The 22,584-nt window shown below is 36.1% G+C and overlaps 2 protein-coding genes across 3 annotated transcripts; one reads left to right on the top strand and one right to left on the bottom strand.

Moving 5' to 3' along the window:
- Positions 1-10,894: 10,894 nt before the first annotated feature.
- LOC143579335 (uncharacterized) lies at positions 10,895-17,260 on the top strand. 2 transcript variants are annotated; one of them, XM_077062674.1, is made up of 13 exons: positions 10,895-11,268; positions 11,886-12,387; positions 12,871-13,536; positions 13,624-14,379; positions 14,474-14,568; positions 14,650-14,709; positions 14,790-14,878; positions 14,963-15,385; positions 15,492-15,566; positions 15,733-15,803; positions 15,875-15,932; positions 16,007-16,220; positions 16,307-17,260. In XM_077062674.1, the coding sequence occupies exons 2-13, from the start codon at positions 11,981-11,983 to the stop codon at positions 16,921-16,923; spliced, it is 3,531 nt and encodes a 1,176-aa protein (XP_076918789.1). In that variant the 5' UTR covers positions 10,895-11,268; positions 11,886-11,980; the 3' UTR covers positions 16,924-17,260. The 2 variants fall into 2 exon arrangements, with proteins under 2 accessions (XP_076918789.1, XP_076918788.1); XM_077062673.1 differs by having other exon boundaries at positions 16,304-17,260.
- Positions 17,261-17,548: 288 nt separating this feature from the next.
- Positions 17,549-19,206, bottom strand: LOC143579336 (glycerophosphocholine acyltransferase 1-like). Its single transcript, XM_077062675.1, has 8 exons — positions 19,120-19,206; positions 18,952-19,050; positions 18,809-18,866; positions 18,655-18,728; positions 18,478-18,573; positions 18,312-18,405; positions 18,017-18,227; positions 17,549-17,943 (listed from the first exon to the last, which is right to left on the bottom strand). Exons 1-8 carry the CDS (start codon positions 19,204-19,206, stop codon positions 17,622-17,624), a joined length of 1,041 nt encoding a protein of 346 aa, XP_076918790.1. The 3' UTR covers positions 17,549-17,621.
- Positions 19,207-22,584: the final 3,378 nt, after the last annotated feature.

Here is a 22,584-nt window from a genome sequence, read left to right as displayed (position 1 = left end):
ATTGAAGATTTGAAAGAATGAATCAAGAGTAAATAATAAAAATAATAATAATACCTGAAGAGATGTGAGCAAATAGAGAGTAAGTGATTGATTGATTGATTAGGGTTTTCCCAAACTCCTCGGATAGACGCCGTGGAGTTGAGGAAGGAACAATGTTTTTATTATTTTTGCCAGATGCAGATTCAACTCAACCTTACCCTATTTCTCAAACTTTTTTTTTCCTTCTTTGACCATTTTACCCTTAATCTCATAGTATAATATTGCGCACTTTGTTGTCCGTTTACTTGTCAACGAACTGTAATCGTTTGGATAATTTTAGGCTTAGATCCTCCACACCACTTGAGATCCTCACACACCATTTTTTTTCTATATGGCTCGTATAGGGCTATACGGTCGTATAACACCTGAATCGTGTCAATTTGTGTTTGATATTGTCGGTCATTGTTTATAGTGGCTTGTATAGGCATATACGGGCCATATATTTAATATATGTGATTTATGACTTTAACATCATATGTAGCCATCATCCAGAGATATTATCTTCTGACTTGCACCATATTTTTTTAGCAATTTAAGTCGTTCTCCTTTTCGACCATTTCATGTGTTGTTTCAATTATACAGAATTATATTTTATATTGAAAAGTTGAATGATATGATATTTTAGAATAAAATAAATTGTCTATTAATATTTACATAACACGCTTGGCTAAGTAATTCGTAGTTGTACCCCAAGTAGGGGTGTTAATCGGGTCAACCCGATCGGGTTTCGGGTTAATCGGGTCGGGTTAGTCGGGTTTTCCTTAAAAAATATCTAACTCGCAGCCCGACCCTATTAAGGTTCGGGTTAGTCGGGTTCGGGCTATTCGGGTTTCGGGTTAGTCGGGTTGGGTAAGTCGGGTTAATCGGGTTAACCGTGTTACTTTAATTTTAAGTTGTTTTTTGTGTTTGTAACTTATAGGTTGCGAAATTTCTCATTTCACTCGATTTTCAAATTATTTTACAAGTGATTGTCTTATAAATCATATATAGACCTGTAAACGAATCGAATCGACATGAATAAAGGCATGTCCGTGTTCGTTCATTTTACTTTTAACAAACACAACACTTAATCGAACAAATATTTTTGTTCATGTTCGTTAGTTAAAAACTAAACATGTTCTTGTTCGTTCATTTAAAATCTAAACGAATAGTTCACAACCATAATTAACAAAGATAAATGAACATGAAGAAGCATATATGCACATACATTAACGAACACAAATATACATAAACAAACATAAATGAACGCATTTAAATAAACACAACTAAACAAATATAAAACATATTATGTTGATATAATTTCTAAATGCAAATAATATTTAATAATTTTCATATTAATATGTAAACGAACATGAATAAACTTAAATGAATGATTATAAACGAACGTTCACAAACATAAATGAACGAGTGAAACATGTGTTCATGTTCGTTCGTTTAATTAAATGAACACAACATAAATGAACTTTTCGCTTAACGTTTCCTGAACAAGCAAAATAATTAACTCATCTATAAAGCTTACAATATTGCCTTTATAGGGCTTATTTCACCATTTCATTATCGTATTTAAAGTTAAGTATCACCACTAATCAGGTTATTTGGGTTAACCCGAAACCCGACTTTTTTTCCAAAAATAAACCCGAACCCGACCCTATTAATATTTAGGGTTATTCGGGTTAACCCAAATAACCCGATTAATACTTTTTGACCCTATTTAACCCGACCCGAATTAGCTTATTCGGGTTCGGGTCGGGTCGGGTTAATCGGGTTCGGGTATTTTGAACACCCCTAACCCCAAGAGCATTCGTTTAAGATTATATTATGTTACACTTTATAATAGTCCATACACAATAATCAATCAATGATTAAGAAAATATGAAAACATTTGGCCAAAACATACCGATAAACATCTTGTCCACATACATAAAAATAAAAATGCACCCCAAAATACATCATGTTCCAAACACATGGTCCACACACATAAAAGTAAACAGTTCACCCTAAAATACATCAAGTTTTAAATGTGGTCCACATACATAAAGTTCGTAATAGTGCACATTAGCACATAATGAAAAACAAAATAAGAACTAGTGTGATGGTGGGCCCTGTGCATGTGGCTCTGGTGCCGGTGGTGAACCAGGTATATCCGGCATAATAGGAACTGGAATGCATTCATCTGTCGCCTTGCGAATCCTCCAATCCATCATCCACGTGACCCTAGCCTCTATCCGGCGAATGGTATCAACAAGCTCACGTAACATGTCGTCCACGTGGTCAGGACCAAGCCTGGTCTAATGACATGGTGGTGCGCTTCTGGGTGATCCTGTTGTGGCTCTGGCTCTGGCTCATGTTGTGGCTCTGGCTCGCGCACCACAACGAAATGACAATGCTTCCCAACTTTCTTAACGATCTTCATGAGCAAACATGTCTCTTGGCCGATAAGATTCAGCTTGTATATCACTGTTATGGACTGCCGAATGCGATTCTTAAAACAATCAAGCCCCAAAGCAAGAGTGGTAACGTGGGCACCACAAGAAATATATGAACCCTCCTTCAACTCGTATCTGTTAGCAAAGTAAGCAACCATACAATGTGCCAGGTTGCACCTAATAGGTGCAAGTAGGGAATACATAAAGAATTGATCGGTCTGTGTGACCCACTCTTGGCCACCCCCCTCCCGGCACTCGTATACCCAATAATCTTGTGTAGGTATCGGTGCACCGGGTCTCTCAAAGCAGTAGCCCTCGCCTTTGTGTCATAACTACCAATACCAATCTACGACCACCACACTGACAACTCATGTAGGCCATGTTTGTGTGAGTGTCTAAGAAAAGATCAGTCAACATCTCCTCGTGGGTGTATAATCCAAGTGAAATTGAAAACCGTGGTAGAGTAAGGTTGAACTCGCTACCACACAACCGAAAGGACACGGTAGGAAAGGTCTGAATAGACTCGATCGGCACTTGATTGAAATTAAAAGTGGATAACAACTCAAGTAATCTATCGATATCCCACTTTGTTACCGGCATCAACCATGCGCCTCCAAGGAGTGTCTACCCCGATGATATCCTCGACACGGTCTTTCTGAACCGTTTTCTCCAAGAAAAACCAATCAATATTGCGCGGCTCAATAAAAGACATGTCGAGAAACTTAGGAAGTCATTCACGAGCTTATGTTTGGTGATCAAACTGGAGAAAAATATGTGTACCGAGTTGGTCATCCAACTCCTCCGGGTCTGGAGTTGGCGAATGTCGTCTTCAGGGTGGCATAATCTGCATATAATTGAAAAAAAATTAGAAAATATAGACATTGATTATGTACATATGAGCATCAAGTTCTACGTGTGCATAAAGAACTGCAATCTTGTTTCAATGCATGTGGTTTCAATACATAATATAATTAGGTGACTCTTACTATTTCTTTTAATACATGTGGTTTCAATTCAACTAGGAGTGGTTCCGGCGCGTCAACCTGGTGTTTTATTTTCTTATCTAAACATTCCAATTAAAAAAAAAAAACAAAGAGTAATCTTTAAATAAGTTTTGAACATGGAAACTAAAAAAATTGTAATAGAACATCATTAACATTTACCACTACACCACCTTATATTTTTTTATGGTTGATTTAGTTTATAATGTGTAAATACAAAAACTATGGCTGTTTTCCGAAAAAAAAACCCTATGAAAACAAAATTTGGAATATTATAAAAAAAGAAAAACTTAGTGACTGTCATGATTGGACCTATAAACTTTTACCGTAGCATTAGGTTTGCTATTATATATTGTATAATTTAATAAACTTTATATTATATATATATAAATACAATAACCACACTGCAGTAAACAAACATGCTTATTAACTAATAACCTACACTAGGTATACACAACAATTAACAAACACAATAACCAAACTAACATGATCATAAGAGCTGACACTGAACTTGGCACATACGCCACACTAAACTGATCATTTCCTAGCCATGCCTACATGCTTATTATGTGTTTTTTTTTGGGGTTAAATTGACAACTTAAATTGAATTTGATTTTCTTACTCTGTATGCTCAAATTAAGTATCCGATGACTTCTAATACAAACAAGGTCATGAACAGCGAGGTTTTCAACACCGAACCAGTGTAAGACCCATATACGTTTTGATTGTTGACATATACGACCGAAATTAGTAAAGTGTTAGCAGACCTACCCCAATCTAAATGCTTTGGGATGGTCTGTATATATGTAGGGTTATGTGTAGTGTATAAAATAAAAGAAGATTAAATGAAAGTTTTATGCGTTTTTGTTAACGGTCTAATATGCCAACTATCCATCATGCAGGTCTACCCATGGGACAAAAGCATGATTAAACTGTGATATTGTTAGCAACTGAAATTGTGTGGCGACGGTCACTTGGCAGATATGTGTGTCACGATCAATAGTAGCAGAAGGGTAGACTTAGGCATTTAACTTTATACTCATGAATGGAAGTATTTTTGTGTAGGCGAGCCTAGGGATGCGTTACGTTTTGTGCTTCAGACACATGTGTATTATTTTATAGGAAAATTGGTTTTTATTGGTCTCAACTATTTTATTTTTGCCTGCGCTGGTCCCAACTATCATTTTGGCTGGCAACGGTCCCAACTTTCACATACGTTGAATCCACTAGTCTGCGACTAACGGAGTACTAACTCCGTTAGGCAAAATCTGATGTGTCGTCCTAGTTGTCAAAATCAGATGACATGGGCATCCTACGTGGACCGGCTTTGTGTTATATAACCAACGTTTTATACTTAAACATTATACTAACATAAATTCCCAAATTATACAACCCTAAATCCCCAAATTCTATCTAACTCAAGAACCCTAATTCACCCAGCCCGTGTTTGTTGGGTCGGAACGGTTTCAGACTGACCTCCCTGCCCATGTTTGTTGGGTAAACATCTCTTAAAAGTGAATTAGGGTTCTTGAGTTAGAGAGAATTTGGGGATATAGGGTTGTATAATTTGGGAATTTATGTTTGTATACTGTTTAAGTATAAACGTTGGTTATAATACACAGCCGGTCCATATAGGATGCCCATGTCATCTGATTTTGACAACTAGGACGACATATCAGATTTTACCTAACGGAGTTGGTACTCCGTTAGTCGCGGACTGGTGGATTCAACGTATGTGAAAGTTGGGACCGTTGCTAGGTAAAATGATAGTTGGGACCAGCGCCGGCAAAAATAAAATAGTTGGGACCATTAAAAACCAATTTTTCTATTTTATAATAACTTTAGAGAATAAGTGAAGTAGTAAAGCTCTAACTCATCCAGCGAGACTAACTTTTGTATACATATCAAGTTGACAGGTTGGTTGAGACAAGAATAAAGAATGACTGACAATTGGACGGGTTATTCGGCCTGAAAACTACTGACATCCATTATAGTTATTTGTCTAGTTTTAATATTATGGCAATGTTATGGTACTTTGTTGATTTTTTTACTTTGTATAAGACATTTCCGCTGCTTGTATGCTTAAATAAGAAGTTTAAGAGCTATTTTGTATGTGCAAACACAACATCTGAGACACACTCGGTTCAAGCTAATTCTACATAATATCCCATTATATCTAAACACACAATTCTAATTTCTAAGGTGCTGTTTGTTTTTGCAGACATAAACTGTCTGCAAGCTGATTTCATCTATTTTCATGTCTGCAACTGAAGATGTGGTCTGAAGATCTGCAAGCTGAAAATATAAGACTGTTTGTTTTTATAAGCTGATACTGTCTGCATAACTGTCAAACTTATCTCACAAGATAGAAGTCATTTATTCAAGTTACATAGAAAATATAATAATAAAATTGTGGCGGCGGACGGTGGGTAGTGGCGATGGATGGTGGTGGTGGACAGTGGGTGGTGGTAATGGACGGTTTTGGTGGGTGGTGGACGGTGGTAGTTGACGGTGATGGCGTCCGACAGTGGGTGGTGGTGGTGATGAACGGTTGTGGTGGGTGGTGGACGGTGGTGATTGGTGGTGGCTGTGATGGATGGTGGTGGTGGTGGTGGCGGACGATGGGTAGTGGTGGTGGATGCTGGTAGTGGCGGCGGACGGTGGGTAGTGGCGGTGGATGGTGGTGGACGGTGGCAGTGGGGGATGGTGGTGGTGGCGTACGGTGGGTGGTGGTGGCGGACGGTGGTGGGAGGAGTGGATGAGAGGGTGGCTTCAAAGGGATAAGAGTATGATTTTTTTGCGAAGATGTTTTAAGCAAGATTTCTTTGCTTTTCTTTTAAGATGAAAGAAGATAACTTAAGATCTGTTTTAAGAAAAAAAACAAACAGTCTTCAAGGGTAATGTCTGCGCGCGTGCAGACATTAGCTCCTTTGAAGATGTTTGAAGAAAAAACAAACACCCCCTAAGTGTACGTGTTGTTCACTTCCTCCTAACTATCTCTATCCCAAAGGTTACAACTTCTTGTTAAGCATCGGGATGCCTTGATTTGCTAATGCCAATGTTTGTTTAAGACCATGGCCATACAACACGTGCACGTGAATCGGGTATATCAAAAGTATCTTCTCATAACCTTTGCCAATTCATTAATGTATCTATATCTATCTGCGATGCATGCCTTCAACTACCCAAATTAATTATGGACATATCAAAGTTGAAGTGTTAAACTTGGATATGATAAAACCCATCTTTTTTTTTTAACGGCCAACTAAGTAACGCCGGGTACCCCGTACGCGCCCCCATTGGCTAAAGGTAGTCTGAGCCGGCCACTAGTCCGGACGGACGGAGCCCCTAGCGATCCACCTGTTGAGGGATTCACCGGATAAAACCCGACCCCAACGCCCGCCAAACGGCACGACAACGAGGAGTCGGTAAAATCATGTGAGATCAGGACTCGAACCCTGGCAAGCCAGGGTCATCCCTCATATCTCCCATATAAGTGTGCGGTAGTGAGGTTTAATCCCCTACCTCTCACTTATAAAGTGAGTGCTCTACCACTAAGCCATAACTAACTTAAAAATTATAATCTCTAAATTTAATTAAGAAAAACACCATGCTTTTATCTTGTCTACATAAATATTGGTTTTTATTATCCACTATGCATTCTTCAAATAAGTTTGATTTGTTTTTCAAGGTGATATTAACACTTATTTTTAATCTGATATACGAGCTTGATATTCAAAGGCTACTTTAATCATAGATATTTGACTCTAATCTTGTTAGCTTAAATAACTTTAATGATTTGAATGATTTATTTTATACATTTAAATCATAACTTACATGTGCGTTGACTCAAAATCAACCACTACTAGATTAATGGTTCTATCAATTACAAACAAAATAAACTAGATTGATCTGGAACGTCAGTCGTTTGAGCATCATTTGTTGTTCTTTGTAGTATATGGTTTTGGTCATTCAATGTCTAAAAAATGATTTTTTTCATATCATACGATAAGTTTTAAAATCCCCACCAAACACTATAAATTACGTATCAACTCAATCATAGTCATTTCCATAGATCATAAAATTTTACGCAGGAATATATATTCACAAGTCACAAAGTATTTACAAATTTATACTAGATGATCTAAGTATTAAAAGATATTTACATGTCCATACTATCAAATTGATATTTTAGACAAGTTCTTTATAAAACCTCTCTTAAAAGACGGTTTATTATTATAAAAACATTTCAAGCAAGAAGTCATGACATGAACAAAAGTTATGAGTTCAAGAATGGAATCTTACACTACTCACTTCTAATAATTTTGTAACTTTCTGTACGTGAAATGTAAAATGTCATCAAATAATGTAAACTTGTGTCAGATGTTATTGTAAAATGTAAACTGTATCATTATTAATTCTCTATAGAATCCATCAAGTGACAAATACAATTAACCCGTTTTTTTGTTGTATAGAATTTTGCATTTATGAAATCCTTTTTTTATAAAACGACATAAACACATTTAAGTCTAAAATTTTGTTAAACCAAATGTAGCGGGGTGTTGTGGTGCGGGAAAAAGCTCCAAAATGCTCGGGTACACTGCCCCCGAGGCGTTTTGGGCTTCAAAATATCTCGGGGCATGTTGTACAAAACAATTGAAGTAGAATCAGATGGGGCCAATGATGTTACATCCAATGGAGAAGGTGGATGGCGTTTTTACCCTCCACCACCACACATGAACTTATTCATATAATAATACAAACGCCATTGATGTGACATTCGTCAATTTCAGGTTAACCCCGTTAACTCAACTCCGTCAATTCAAACTTAAAGATCATTGAATCTATAACGCACACCTCATTACATTTAAACTAGGGTTTAAATAACGCTTGAACAATTACTACATGTGTAGTCTTTCGGGAATTGCACCGAAACGCAAACGAGTTGACGCAAACAATTGGTGAATAAACGAAAAACGTCAAAACAATAATTATGTGATAATTATGTGTTAACATATGTGTTACTTGATTATATTATGTGTGATGCTAGACAAGAAACAAGAACTAGTTAATTAAGCTAGAAAAGTAACATTTGAAAGTTGAGGGACTTGAGTGTAATATATTGTTATTAAATAATATTAACCTAGAACCCTAATCTCTTTTTCTCCTCTCCCTCACAATTGACGGCAGCCCCCCCCCCCCTTGTTCTCCCTTGCGATCGGCTCACACACACACACACATAATACTTGATCTTTGATCTTGTTTTTCACAATTGAAGCATCCTACATCCGTTTCTAGCCATCTTCTACCTTCCTCTTGCTTGTGTTGGTGTTTTTGAAGGTATAATTGTGAACCCTAGGTTCCGAAAATTTTCATATATTGTGTTCATATGATTTATTTGATTAGATGATGTATTGATTGTGATTTGATAACTAGAATTGATATTATTACATGTTAATTGTTTGTGTCTTTGATTTTGAGTTCAAATAAAACCCTAATCATGTATGTATTGTATAATTGATGTGCATGGATAATGATTATGGTGTCTAGAATGTCATATGAACGGATTATGGTCTATAGATGGTTAATATGTTGAGTTTGGATGCAAACAGTTTCTGGACAGATTGTGTTGCTGATGTTCAATCGACTGTAACGGGGTGTAAATGTGAAAATTGGTTGAGATTATTGATACTACAGTGTACTAGGTTGAGTTTAGTTTCTAAAGAATATAAATTTGCAATTTTTGGACGTGTAAAAGTTAACTTTTATGATTTTACAAAAACGTTATGCAAATCTGAATTGTGAGACCTGCTGTTAGGTTGATTTGTAAATATTATATCTCATGAACTACAAGACCAAATGGGTTGGTTCCATTTCTGGAAGTTAACTTGTTGAGTTAAGAACCTAACCCAATTGGTCTTGCATTTGTTGGATTTTTCATTTAACGGGAATTTCAAATAACATTCTGTTGCGCATGAATTTGACTGTTATGAGTTTGCTGTAATGTTTTGATCATTGTGAGAAATCTATGTGGAATAAAAATATAATAAAATATGTTCTGGAAACCTAACACATGTGTGCTTTTGTGACGATTTTTGATGAATTAATTGATGAGTTGTGATCTGTGGATTAGAGTAATTTTTACTAGTAGTAATATGTCTCGGTAAAGCTAGTTGCTGAGTTAGGCGAAAGTACATGAAATATGTTGATAATCGATAATTGCTACGTGTTTGACCAAAATACCCTTGTGTTAGAACATTACTAGAAGTATGCTATGTTTATACATGATGCTTGGGAAGTTGTTTACACGGGTAACGTATCACAAATATACTTGTTAATTCACACACGATTCACAAACGAAACACGAAACGTGTCTTGTGCTTAGGAATTATGTGCCGGGTCTAGAGACTCGATAATAGTTCCGATACTTAGAAAATCTCCTTGTTGTTATAGAACGCTAGTGAGAGTTTTCTGTGACACGCATCACTTGGTGACTTGTTTTTGGGAATTCTTCGCAAACAGTGAGTTTCACTTACCCCTTTAAACTGTTTTAAATGCTTTTCACTTGGGGAGATAACATACTCCGAAAAACGCATTTAAGATTTTGTTAGTAAATTATATATCACTTGTAAAGGCTAAGTGGCAAACGAAACAATTGAAGTCCTACACATCGAACCGGTTAATATTTGGATAATAGCGAGTCACTGTTGAGTAGTACTACTGGGTTTGACAAACCCCACCCAACGCTAAACTCGACTGGAGGTCGAGTGGGTGTAATTTTGGTTAACACATTACCATGGTCTGGATGACCTGGTGGCAAGGCACTTGATAAACAGTTAGCTTCGGTGTCGAACACTTAGTAATACTTGTTGTATAGGCTAGCTACCTATCGATATATAATTGATTTAACACTATCTGGTAACGCAAAACGCTAAACGCAAAACGCTGAACGCAAAACGCTAAACGCTTTATTTTATATCAACTTGTGAACTCACCAACCTCGTTGACACTTTTAGTATGTTATTCTCAGGTAGCCGAGGTGGGCGCGCGGTATAGGATCATGCATTGTTGAAAACGCTTTTGTTTATGCACACTGATTTTAAACTGTTGTCATTGGATTTTAAGTCGTCCTGCGTGACGCAACTTTTGTCTTTTGGTTTTTACGCTTCCGCACTTATTTTTATTTAAACGTTTTTATGGTTTGATTATAACTAATGATTCCGATCCTATTAGTTCACTCCCTCTGACGGTAAAACTCCGTTAGTGGATTTTGAGGGTGTGACAATTGAGTGTACTTATATATATGCTCTGACAATCCATTTAAATCTTCTTTTTAAACGAACATTTGATCACTAACAAGCCATTATCTCACCCGATCATCTAAAAAGAAAATAACTTAAATATAAAAAAGAAAATAACTTAAAAAAAAAATGACAGGCTTGAGCTGTTGAAGCCGACTAGAAAATCTGGTAATTCCAAGAACACCCATGATGTAAACCCATGTTGCACCCTCCTCGTGCGACACAACCCAGGGGCAAAACGGTCATTTAGTCATTAGCCAACGCATCTCCGATCATCATAACACTGGGTGAAGGAGGCGCTGCCATGGCTTCGGTTAAACACATCTTCTAATTATTATTATTATCATTATTATTATTAATAATAATTATTATAAATAAAATCTTTCAAAAATCGCAATTTTGCATATAAATAAATAAATAACCTGACCTTAAATTCCCCAATACTCGATCAGCTTACAATAAACTCCCAAAATCACACGCGATTCGCACTTACAGCTCAAGGTATTTATATTTATTTTTTTCGAATTCGATCTGGGTTTTGTTTAATTATGTTTGTTTTTACGATTTAGCTTCTGGGTGTTGTCAGATTCTGCTTAATTCCACTTCTAGGGTTTCAATTGCGACTAATTAGGGTTACCCAACTGTTAATTTGTTAAAGTTTGTAACTTTGTATTGTAATCTGATTGGATGTACATGTACTGACTACCTCTTTTTGTTTGTATCCAATTATGCAATTAATTCTTTTATCACCGAGTTTATATAATTATATACTGGAAATGTGTTGATCATTTTACATTAATAAGATGATAGATACAGGAAATGAGGAAATATCCGTAAATAAAGTTTACGTTTTGGATTGATATTAATTATGTTCAATAGTGATCACCGTGTCATTTTAACCGAATATTGAATCGATAGACAGATACTGGCAAAATCATCAACTTTTTTATCATCATGTCATTTTAACCGAATATTGAAATGTATCCTTACATAAAGTTAACTTTTTGGATTGATATTAATTATGTTTAATAATTAATAGTGATTATTCTGTCATTTAAACTGAAAAGTGAGTCGATGTAATTTTTTGACTGACACTTGCGAATTTATCAATTTGTTAGGTTTTGTTCTTCCATGTACTGTGAGACGACAATCTTGTCATGCACAACTGTGTGTACGAGTTTTGTAACACAGAGGCTGTTTATGAACTGATGCAATGGCATCATCTGGTAAATTCGATCTGTCGTCTGTTAGCTCGGATAGGCCGTTGTACAGCTCTGCACGTGGGTCCTACGCAGCTGCTTCGTTGGACAGATCGTCCAGTTTCCATGACAACATGGAGAATCCAATCGTATCGTCTCTTCCAAGTATGTCAAGAAGTACATCAGCTGTTTCACAAGTAGACGTGACCAACTTTTTTCAATGCTTGCGGTTTGACCCGAAGTCGATGGCGGCTGAACATAAGTTTAACCGACATGGGGATTTTAAACGACTTGCGAGTGCGGTTCTTGGTTCACCAGATGAGTCACCGTCTGGTTCGTTTAAAGGAAAGGTTTCTAATTTTTCCCCTGATGATCTCAAGCGGTTTAAAGCTGGTCTGCGTGAATCCACCATTAAAGCCAGGTATAATTTTATTTATATACATCTTTGTAATGTCAAATATTACGCCCTGCTTGAGGTGCGCGCATATTATGTATATATGTGTAAACCCTCGGGTGGGCAAAAGTGAAATTGCACTAATTTTGACGTTATTTTACTAATCTCGTGAAAATAACGTTAAAAGTGGCGGAAGGTTAATCAGGCATCATGTGGTGGCGTTGATAGCCGAAAGACGAGGGTACATGCACCAATCAGCCGGTATCCCGATGATTGAGTGCTATGTGCTTTATGCCCAAGGCTTGATGCAAAACTACTATCGAGCCGGGGGTCTCACCGGAAGCAGCCTCTCTATCCCTATGGGGTAGAGATAAGGCTGTCTACGTCTTACCCTCCTCAAACCCTACCATAGCTTTGCTATTGGTGGGATATACTGAGTACGATGATGATGATGATGATTTGTAATGTCAAATATGTAAATATGATGTAACATATTTATAATTTATATAGGGAACGGGTGAAGGTTTTCAGTGAGACGTTATCAGTGGTCAACAAGTGTTTTCCAAGTATTCCTTCAAGGAAGAGATCAAGACTGGATGTTGTACCTAGTGATCGTGCTAGTGGTTTACTTGTGAATCGTGCGCATATGGGGACAGGTGTCGGTAGGATGAGTACCCAAAGTCACTCCCTTACAAATGCTTTTGACTTTGACCAACAGAAGGCTGATGAAAGGGGTAAAAGTGTCATTCCTAATAAACGAACCAGAACTTCAATGGTTGAAGCCCGTCCAAACACTCCTGCTAGATCATCTGGGAATATGGATAGGGAGAAAGAAACGCTAAGGCTTTCAAATAATAATGCTTCTCAAAATGAGGACCGATCGTTACCGATTGTAGCCGAAGGTTGGGAAAAACCGAAAATGAAGAAGAAACGTACTGTTATAAAACCCGATACTGCTTCAAGCCCGAGCTTAATGTCAACAAAAGCTAATGATGGATATAGAGAATCCAAGCAAGGAATGCATCCAAGGCATGTTCCTGATGCCATGTCACGGTTAAACGGTCCAGCTCAGCAGTCAGGTGTGGGCATGCGGTCTTCCATCCCGAGGCCCGAGCAGGAGAGAGATAGAAGTACTAGTTCTGAAAAGGAAAGGACAAGTCTCAGATCAGTTAACAAGTAATAACATCATATTGTTTATATTCTTGTTTAAATACTCAATTCTGTTATCATTTACTTAAGTATTATTCTTATTATCGCAACCAGGTCGAATGTACGAGAAGAGTTCGTATCTGGTAGTCCAACTTCCAGCACAAAACTGAATGGGACCGGGCCCGTTCGAGGTCCAAGATCAGGGTCAAATGCGGTGGCTAAGTTATCTACAGTGGGTCAACGGGCAACTGCTTCAAGTGATTGGGATGTGGTTCATGGTACAAATAAGAACCCTGGATCGTTCGGGTCCACTAACCGTAAACGTACACCATCAACGAGGTCCCCATCTCCACCGGTAGCCCAATGGGCCGACCGTAGGCCCCAGAAGATCTCACGCACCGCAAGGAGAACCAACCTTGTCCCTATTTTATCTACCAGTGATGAAGTCCCTGGTTTTGATAACACCAGTGACGTCACCGGTAGTGAAAGTGGGCCCGGGTTGACCAAGCGGTTTGCAAATTCTCCTCAGCGGTTTAAGTCTAAAGGTGATCATTTTCCATCATCTACTTTTTCTGAAAGTGAGGAATCAGGGGCTGCTGAAATCAGATCTAGAGATAAGGGAAAGAAGTCTGATGAGGTGGAAGAGAAAAGTCAACAGAATGGTCAAAAGATGTCAACTTTATTCCCGCCAGTAAGAAAGAATAAGGCGGTGAATGGGGAAGCTGTTGGTGATGGAGTCTGTAGAGCGGGGAGAACGGGGCGTGGTTTTGGTTCTGCACGGGGTTTTGCACCCGCTGTAGAGAAGATTCGCAGTGAGGGGACCGCTAAACAACTTAGAACTGCTAGACTTAGTTTTGATAAGTCTGAAAGGTTACAAATTATCTATTTTATTATAATAATAATTCTTTTTAAGTAGCTGTTTCCTGTTTGTTATTGAAATTTGTATCGTTTGGTAATTTGACAGCAAACCAGGTAGGCCTCCCACTAGGAAACTCTCGGACCGCAAAGCTTACACGCGTCAAAAACAAACCCCATTTAACGCTGCTGTGGATTTTCCCGGTATATTAAATATTGACTTTTGAAACTTGTTTTTTATTAAAAGAAAAAAGATTTCTGAAATTGGTTCTTTAATTATGTTAGTTGGTTCTGATGATGGACAAGAAGAGCTTATGGCTGTGGCTAAAGCGGTTCTTAATCCAAGTACTATTCTAAATCACCATCTTTTATATTATATTGTATGAATACTTTGGTAAATCTAATTACTGGAATGGTGGTTTCAGCTCATGCTTTGTCCAATCCGTTTTGGAGGCAGATGGAACCGCTTTTTGGGTTTATATCTGATGTCGACATGTCCTATATAAAGCAACAGGTGATCATTCTTCCTTGGGTTGAAAACACAACATTAGATGTTTTAAGGTGAAACTTGTAATTTTCTTATTTTACTTCTATACAGGGTATCACTCAGTCCATTATGAAGACATTAAACCCAGGTCAACAAGACAATGAAACCGCGAGTCTGGAGGGAATTCCCCTTTGTCAGAGACTACTTGCTGCCCTGATTTCAGAAGAAGGAAACGAAGAGCTTCTTTTTAGTGGGAATAATGACCACTGTATTAACGTTTATGGATCTTCATTTGAGTTTGAAACACATGTAGAGTCAAGTGCAGTCAATCCTCAGTCCTTGCATAACTATGAACTTGGCGGGCGTGGTAATTTACCAAGATCTTTTAGCGAGTCCATCCAGAGCCCGCCAGATCGTCATATCGTGCCCATGTCAGAATTAACAGCCTTTACGGATTATCAGTATAATAGCATGTCAATAAATGAAAGACTTCTTGTAGAGATTCAGAGTATTGGACTCTATCCAGAACTTGTGGTATGTCGTTACTTTCATGTGTTTTTTTACACCTCTATAAAAATATTTTTTAATTCAAGCACAAAGTGTATAGCAAATTTTAATGCAAACACTTTTTTTTGTCCAGCCTGATTCACCATGTAATGAGAATGATGGCATTGATGGAGAAATCCAACGACTTGAACGAAAACGCCATGAGCAGGTAGCAATCTACTGCAACTTAAAATCTGGAATTTTGTTAACTTCTATTTTGATTGCTTTATCAATGGCTACATTTCAAGTACATAATGCACAGTTTAGTAATATTAGAACCGTACTGGTTTTGCACATAAAATATAAAAGCCGCATCTCATGATCTTGATTAACAGATTTCCAGGAAGAAAAATCTGCTTGATAATCTTTTGGAGTCCACTAATGAAGCAAGAGAGCTGCAAGAGAAGTAAGGATTTTTTTTTTAATCTCAACAAGTGACTTTGATCTTTTCTAAATTTATCAATTGTGTGTTTGTAGAGAATTTGAACAACTTTGTATCGACAAGCTCACTGCAATAGCTTATCAGAAGTACATGGTAAGTTCATTTATCTTTGTACTGAGATTTCTATAGAAATGTGCATATATATTATCTTTTTATATGTTCGTCAGAGTTGTTGGGGTCCTCATGCACCAAAAAGTGTCGGTAGCAAAGTAGCCAAACAAGCCGCTTTAGGTTTTGTGAGACGAGTTCTAGACCGTTGCCATGAATTTGAAGCAACAGGCAAAAGCTGTTTTAATGAGCCTTTATACAAAGAAATGCTTCGTTCTGGTTCATCTCACTTAACGGACGCACAACTCGAAGCCACAACAGATACTGAATTTGGTAAAATATTATTCACAGATATTTGCAACATATATATTTTTTATTCACGCAAACGATGATTTTGATTGTATTTTATAATAAAGTAGGTACACAACCAAGTCCTTTGTTGAATAACCATGAAATATATCCGTCTGGTTCATTCAACTTCTCTGAGCAAACTATTAGCAAAAACGATAGTGTATGGTCAAGCCGGGTCAAAAAGAGAGAATTATATCTTGATGATGTTGTTGCTGGTACTTCTTCCGGGATTGGAACAAAAATTATAAACAGTGCAAAAGGAAAGAGAAGTGAGCGGGACCGGGACGGTAAAGTAAACCGTTTATCCAGAAACGGAGGCCTGAAAGTGGGGCGACCCGCTTCCGTTAATGTTAAAGGTGAAAGAAAGAATAAACCGAAACCGAAACAGAAAACAACTTATTTGTCCGCCTCATTCAATAGCCCGGTGGAAAACATTGAAGATCAAAATAGAACATTTTCTTCAGTCAATACGGTCAACGAGAGCATTGACTACAAGCAACTGGAGAACAGCGAGGAACCGCTTGACTTTTTCCACCTGCAACTACCTGAAATGGATGTTCTTGATGTGCAAGGTGAGGATATCGGTTCATGGTTGAACATTGATGATGACGTATTACAAGATGATGACTTTATGGGACTCGAGATTCCAATGGATGATTTATCAGATTTGAACATGATGGTTTAAACTTGGAAGTTGATCATGTTATGTTGTATAGACACGCTTGTTATACCACTTACTGATCAAACATAACTGCTGGTGTCAAGAATAATCCCAGCCTGTGATTGGCCTACAGATCGATACGTGTGTGGACGGTTGTCAATGGTATGGATTTTGGTGATATTTAATATATAGTGACTTAGTTTGTAAAAATCTTTTTTGTTTTCTACTTATAAGCTAGTTTGTTCTACTTACTATATTTTAGGAAACAAGATTTATCGTTGTAGCAATTCAAGATCAGGGGACAATACCCCTTGTAAATACGAATTATGTTCTCAATAAAATCAGTTCATTCATAAATCTACTGAATATGTGTGTGTGTGTGTCTATTCATGTGTATGTTTATTTTCTATGCGCTTGAGTTTCTGTACATCATATATAGACGACTTCTGGGAAAGAGAACCATGGATTCAGGTATGTCATCATGATTCATATCTTCAGTAATGTATTAATTTGAGTCTATAAGCTTATATCTTCATTAATTTAAATCATTCATGCATATTTGCAGCCTGTAATTTGACATGGTTATACATTTGAACATATATATATATATATATATATATATATATATATATATAAAATGATGCTTGCATATTTTCAAGAATTTGCTAAAGAATGATGATGTAACTTTTATTATGTGTTCTATCTTCAAACAGAGAAAACACTCAACTAAGAAGACAAGGATTACTTTCTACACTAATAACTGCGGGTGGCAGCTCTAGTTTCTTCTTTTGCTTGAGAACCACTTGACGCGGCATCACTTCAACCAAAAACTGTCCTCCATTCCACACAGCAGCAGACACTTTCAATATCTGGAAAACAAGGTGCAACTCAGAGGACATAAATATCGGGACTGTTAATGCCATCGTTGCAACTGTGAAAACTGCTTGTAGCAGAATATACATCAGCTTCCGGTTTTGATCTCCAAGACAGCCTCTTAATCGCCACCATACATTATTAGCCTTTTGTGCCTTTTTTGACAATCCCCTGTATATAACCACCGTTAATGTATCAGACATAATTTGAGGCTAAAATTTGTGTTGTGTGTATAAGTATTAACCTGTACGAGGTCATGACTTCGGGATCCTTTAACAGTCTTTGTCCACGAAGGACGTTCACTATGAGAAAATAAAGAACCTGCCAAAGGACATACACGATCAAAGGAACCGTGAACAGCCACGTGCACAGGAACGATCGGTTTTCTATGTCGCGCCATGAAAAGCCTGGTGCTCCTTCTGGATCCCGCCAGCAAATCGTGAAGAAGACAACACCTGAAAGAAACCATTATTTTCATATCTTTATTTATCAGTTATGTACATGTAACATAAGAAATGGAGAGTAAGGATGCAACTGACCTGGTAACAGATGTATAAGGACACTTACAAGTTTGTCAACTGAACTGAACACTAAGCTACAACGCCAAACAATTAACGCACATGCTAGCGGTCCCTGCAAAAGTAGATTATATGTTTACTGCTTCCGTTATGCGAAGACGACGATGTATGATGTATAGTTACTTGCCTCTGCAAATGAGAAGGTAACCATGAAAAGCTTTTGATTTCTGGGAAAGAACAAAAGCATGATCAAGAAGATGGTGTTGGCATAGTAGCAGAAATCCTGCATGCAATATACAACATATTATAATTATGTATATGTGTGTGTCCGTGTGACTATATATTGTAAACAAGATGAACATACAAAAAGGTAATAATGCCACTTCTTATATCGATAATAAGTCCATCGAACATATATGTATCGAACATCTTGTGGCCCTGGGACCAACAAGGCAAGACGTTAGCGAACCGTACGTTTAAAAACCATTCTTAACATGAAATGATACTTATATACTCACTTGCACCCAAGATAAAACAAAATGCCCCGTACGCGAAGACTCCCAAAAAATGAGTCACCTATATGTAAAGCATATATACCATGATTAAGTTGTTTATGATGATGAGTATCAATTGGTTTTGTATTGAACGTGTCTTTAAATACCTTGGTGAGGAAGCTTTCATGTTCTTCAGCATGTTTAGCGATCAATACAGCTTGTTTGGACAATATTTCCTTTGTTTTTTCTTTCGTCTGAGCCACTTTCTATGCAAAAAGAACGTGTTATATCAATATCAATACAACATGTTTTTTATAAAATAAATGAATCCAAACCTTAGATCGATCTTTTAGCCTCCGCTTCACCCTTGAAAACCGACGTCCGTCATCTGAATTTTCTTCTGCCTCTTCCGTGATCGACATGTTCTCGTCCGTCCTAACACATTCACAAATGTGTAACGCATGCAGCCTGATTTTGTATTTGGTGATAGATTAGATGCACAAAACAAAAGGAAATCGATGGGAGATTATATAAAATAATATGCAAATATGCAGATAATAGGGATTTCAAAATCTGTAATATTAAGAATTTGTACATGAATTTTAATCCTCAAATTGTATGGCTCGTGGTGTATTCTTGTTGTTAAGTTTTATTTCATAACCAACTTTATTACATCCGTACACTTCGTTAATAATATTTAGACTTGAACCCATAGCCTAGTGGGGGCTGTGCATGGGCATAAACCGGACTTGCATGGACACGTGGCAAGCTTAGCTGAGATTGCTTTTGAGATGGTGGAACCGGGTACATCATTTAGCTTTACTTTTGCCAAGTAGGATCAGTATGCCAAGTCACACCTCTATTCCGCTATCTCAGATGACGGGATCACCAAAAATAATGCAATTTCTATTCGTCACCCCAAAAACCATGAAAATTTCCTATCTCCACTTAAAAACGAAGAAACTCATAAGAAAAATCGGACTAGTGCATGTTCGACCATTCTCTATCTGGTCTTGGTTGGTCGGTTACTTTAAACTTATAAATTTACACATAATATACAAATTTCTATAAAACAATTAGGATTAAAATAAAAAAAAACCCCCACACGGCCACATATATACATTTTTGGCATTTTACTAACAAAAGGTTAATTAAGGTTGTATTGGGGCGTATTATTCTTATCCATATCATACAAAACCTAAATATTGTTTAAGCCCGTTATATAAACGTTAAAAATATACGTTATTGGTACAAGTTACTAAAAACAGGATACAAGTAACGTGATGTATGTATACTTATTTAAAATAAAAATAAAACATAAGCGCGTGATTAAATTCAAGCTTTCTGCCAAGAAATGAGACCCAAAAAGTACAACTTATTATCACTATATATTTATTTACATTAAGTGTATATATGTTATAAATTATATAGACAATGGTTTAATTAACATTGTGTATCAAGTTAACAAGGGTTTGTTTATATAACATAAGACAGTTCATATATAGTTATACACCAATTAATCGACATTGTTCACTTTGCACAAATGTGCTCAAATATTTAGTTTTGTTTACCTGAGTTGAATTTCATCTCCCATGCATGAGTCCACCCATCCACATATATAAGGAGATACACTTAATTGTAGTTCCCATGCAAAACATCATCATGTGTGAGGTATTTCTTATGTTTAATTAGTACTCTTTTGTAAATGAATGATGTGCCAACAAAAAAAATTGGGTTCGCCAAAAAGCATGTATATAGATAAGTTACAACTTTTAAGTGTTGCATAGTCGTATTTTTAAAATAGGAAAGTGAAGATAACCTACTAGTCCCTATATGGGTGATGGACGAGATAAATTGGTAGGCGTATACATCCCAGTCATGGCATGTCAATTTAATTTAGAAGAAAAAGGAATTTAAGTAATCATATTTTAGAAATATAAATATTAAATATTAAACCCAATATATAAATATTAAACCATGAGTTTTAGAAATGTTATTTTGAAGATATTAAAGTCTATTATGTTTTAAGGTTCTACACATAAATTTGAATACAAATAGTTATATTTCATCAAATTGCAACTTTTATTATACGTAAAAAACTATTTGATTAAGAATATGTTATGAACTTCTAATTTTTAGGCTTTGTTTTAAAGTGAATTTTTATATGATTATTAATGATACTTTAATAAATATAGCAATATTAATAAGGTATGTTGGGTTTATGTATGTATTGAAGTTTAAATGTTTAATAGTCATTTAAAAGATTTAAAGATCAATTATAGTATTTGATGAATGAAGACAGGAAATTTGTTGATCATGTGTTCGAATTAAGACAATCATTTAAGACAGTTCTACATCAATTTTCACGTTTCATTCCTAACCAGTTTTTTTCTTCTTCCTCATCTTTCTTTCTTTTTTTTTTATAATGCTGGCATGCATCTTTTTTCATCCCTAAAACGTTTTCTAATTAATTAATATTGTTGGTCGTTTTCTCGACCTGGTATATATTACATATCTTAGTTGGTCTCTCACAAAAAAAAAAAAAAAATTAATTAATTGATTCAAATACATTTTTAACAGCCAAGTATTACATACCTCAAAGGAGATTCTAACCTCTTACACCTCCATTTTCACATTTTAACTCAAGTCCAACCACCTTTGTCACTACACCAAAGGGTGTGGGGGTAATTAGCTCAAATAAGTAATAATAATTAAATTAAAATCCTTTTTAAAAACAATATGATGTTTTATTAACATAAATGCAAATTAAACTAACATTTCACTAATTAAATTCGAACAAAAGTCGCTTATGTTTAAAAAAAATACTTTATTTTAAATACGCTTTGGTTATCATTAAGATTTATAACGCAATATTGACAAAAAAAAATATTAGATAAACAAAACGGGGTATTATTATTTTTTAAATTGACAAGCACAACTTTATCAAAGTAAAATCAAATTAAACTATACAAAGTAACATCAAATAATAATAATAATAATAATAATAATAATAATAATAATATATAATAGTAATAGTATAGCAATATAATAAATTATTTTACAATAACAATACTATAATGACTATTATAATAATAAAAATAATAGTAATAATACAAATGGGTGTGAAATTGCCTTCGGGAGCTCAGGTTTACTAACTTGCTAAAGATGAAATTTTCTGACATTAGTGGAGTGGTGTAGCTGTTGGTATCGATTGATACCGCCTACATCCAACGTCCACTGTGTCTTTACTTAAACAAATACCTGGAGTGTCATGTATGAATTTGATTCCGATGGTTACAAGTATAAAAGGTCGGGTATTATATACCTGACACTCTAGTAGGTGATAATCTAATTGCTGAAATTTATAAAATCATACAAAATAAGTTTCCCGTGTTTTAAGCGAAGTAAGTCCTTGTGTTAGTAGAGTTAGAACGCTATAAAATATACGATTGCTTTATTTCAATAATTGTTACATAATCTATCTCAATAACGAATCTGATTAACGAAATAAGCGTGATTTCATCAGCAATTCCAAATCTGTCAAACCCTTTAAATTAGTGTCACGTATAACTTGTTACATGTCTTCGTCCGTAATTGACAATTGAGAATACTGAATTACTGATAAAATCCACCATATCTGATGAAGAAGCGAACAAGCCAGTTAAGCCACATCACAAGCACAACCAACTCCAAATATGAAACGGGAATGAACAACTGAAAAACAAACAGTCAACAACCTTTGTCCAAAGCGATACATAATACCATGTAAATATCGAAATGTTATCAGTACTCAAATCGTT

This window comes from Bidens hawaiensis, unplaced genomic scaffold (assembly GCF_021521415.1).
Source record: "Bidens hawaiensis isolate Kalapana, Puna unplaced genomic scaffold, B.hawaiensis_p1.1 tig00029667_1, whole genome shotgun sequence".
In the NCBI taxonomy this organism is placed as follows: domain Eukaryota; kingdom Viridiplantae; phylum Streptophyta; class Magnoliopsida; order Asterales; family Asteraceae; genus Bidens; species Bidens hawaiensis.
Note: the sequence above shows the minus strand (reverse complement) of the source record. Positions and strands in the feature narration are given on the sequence as shown.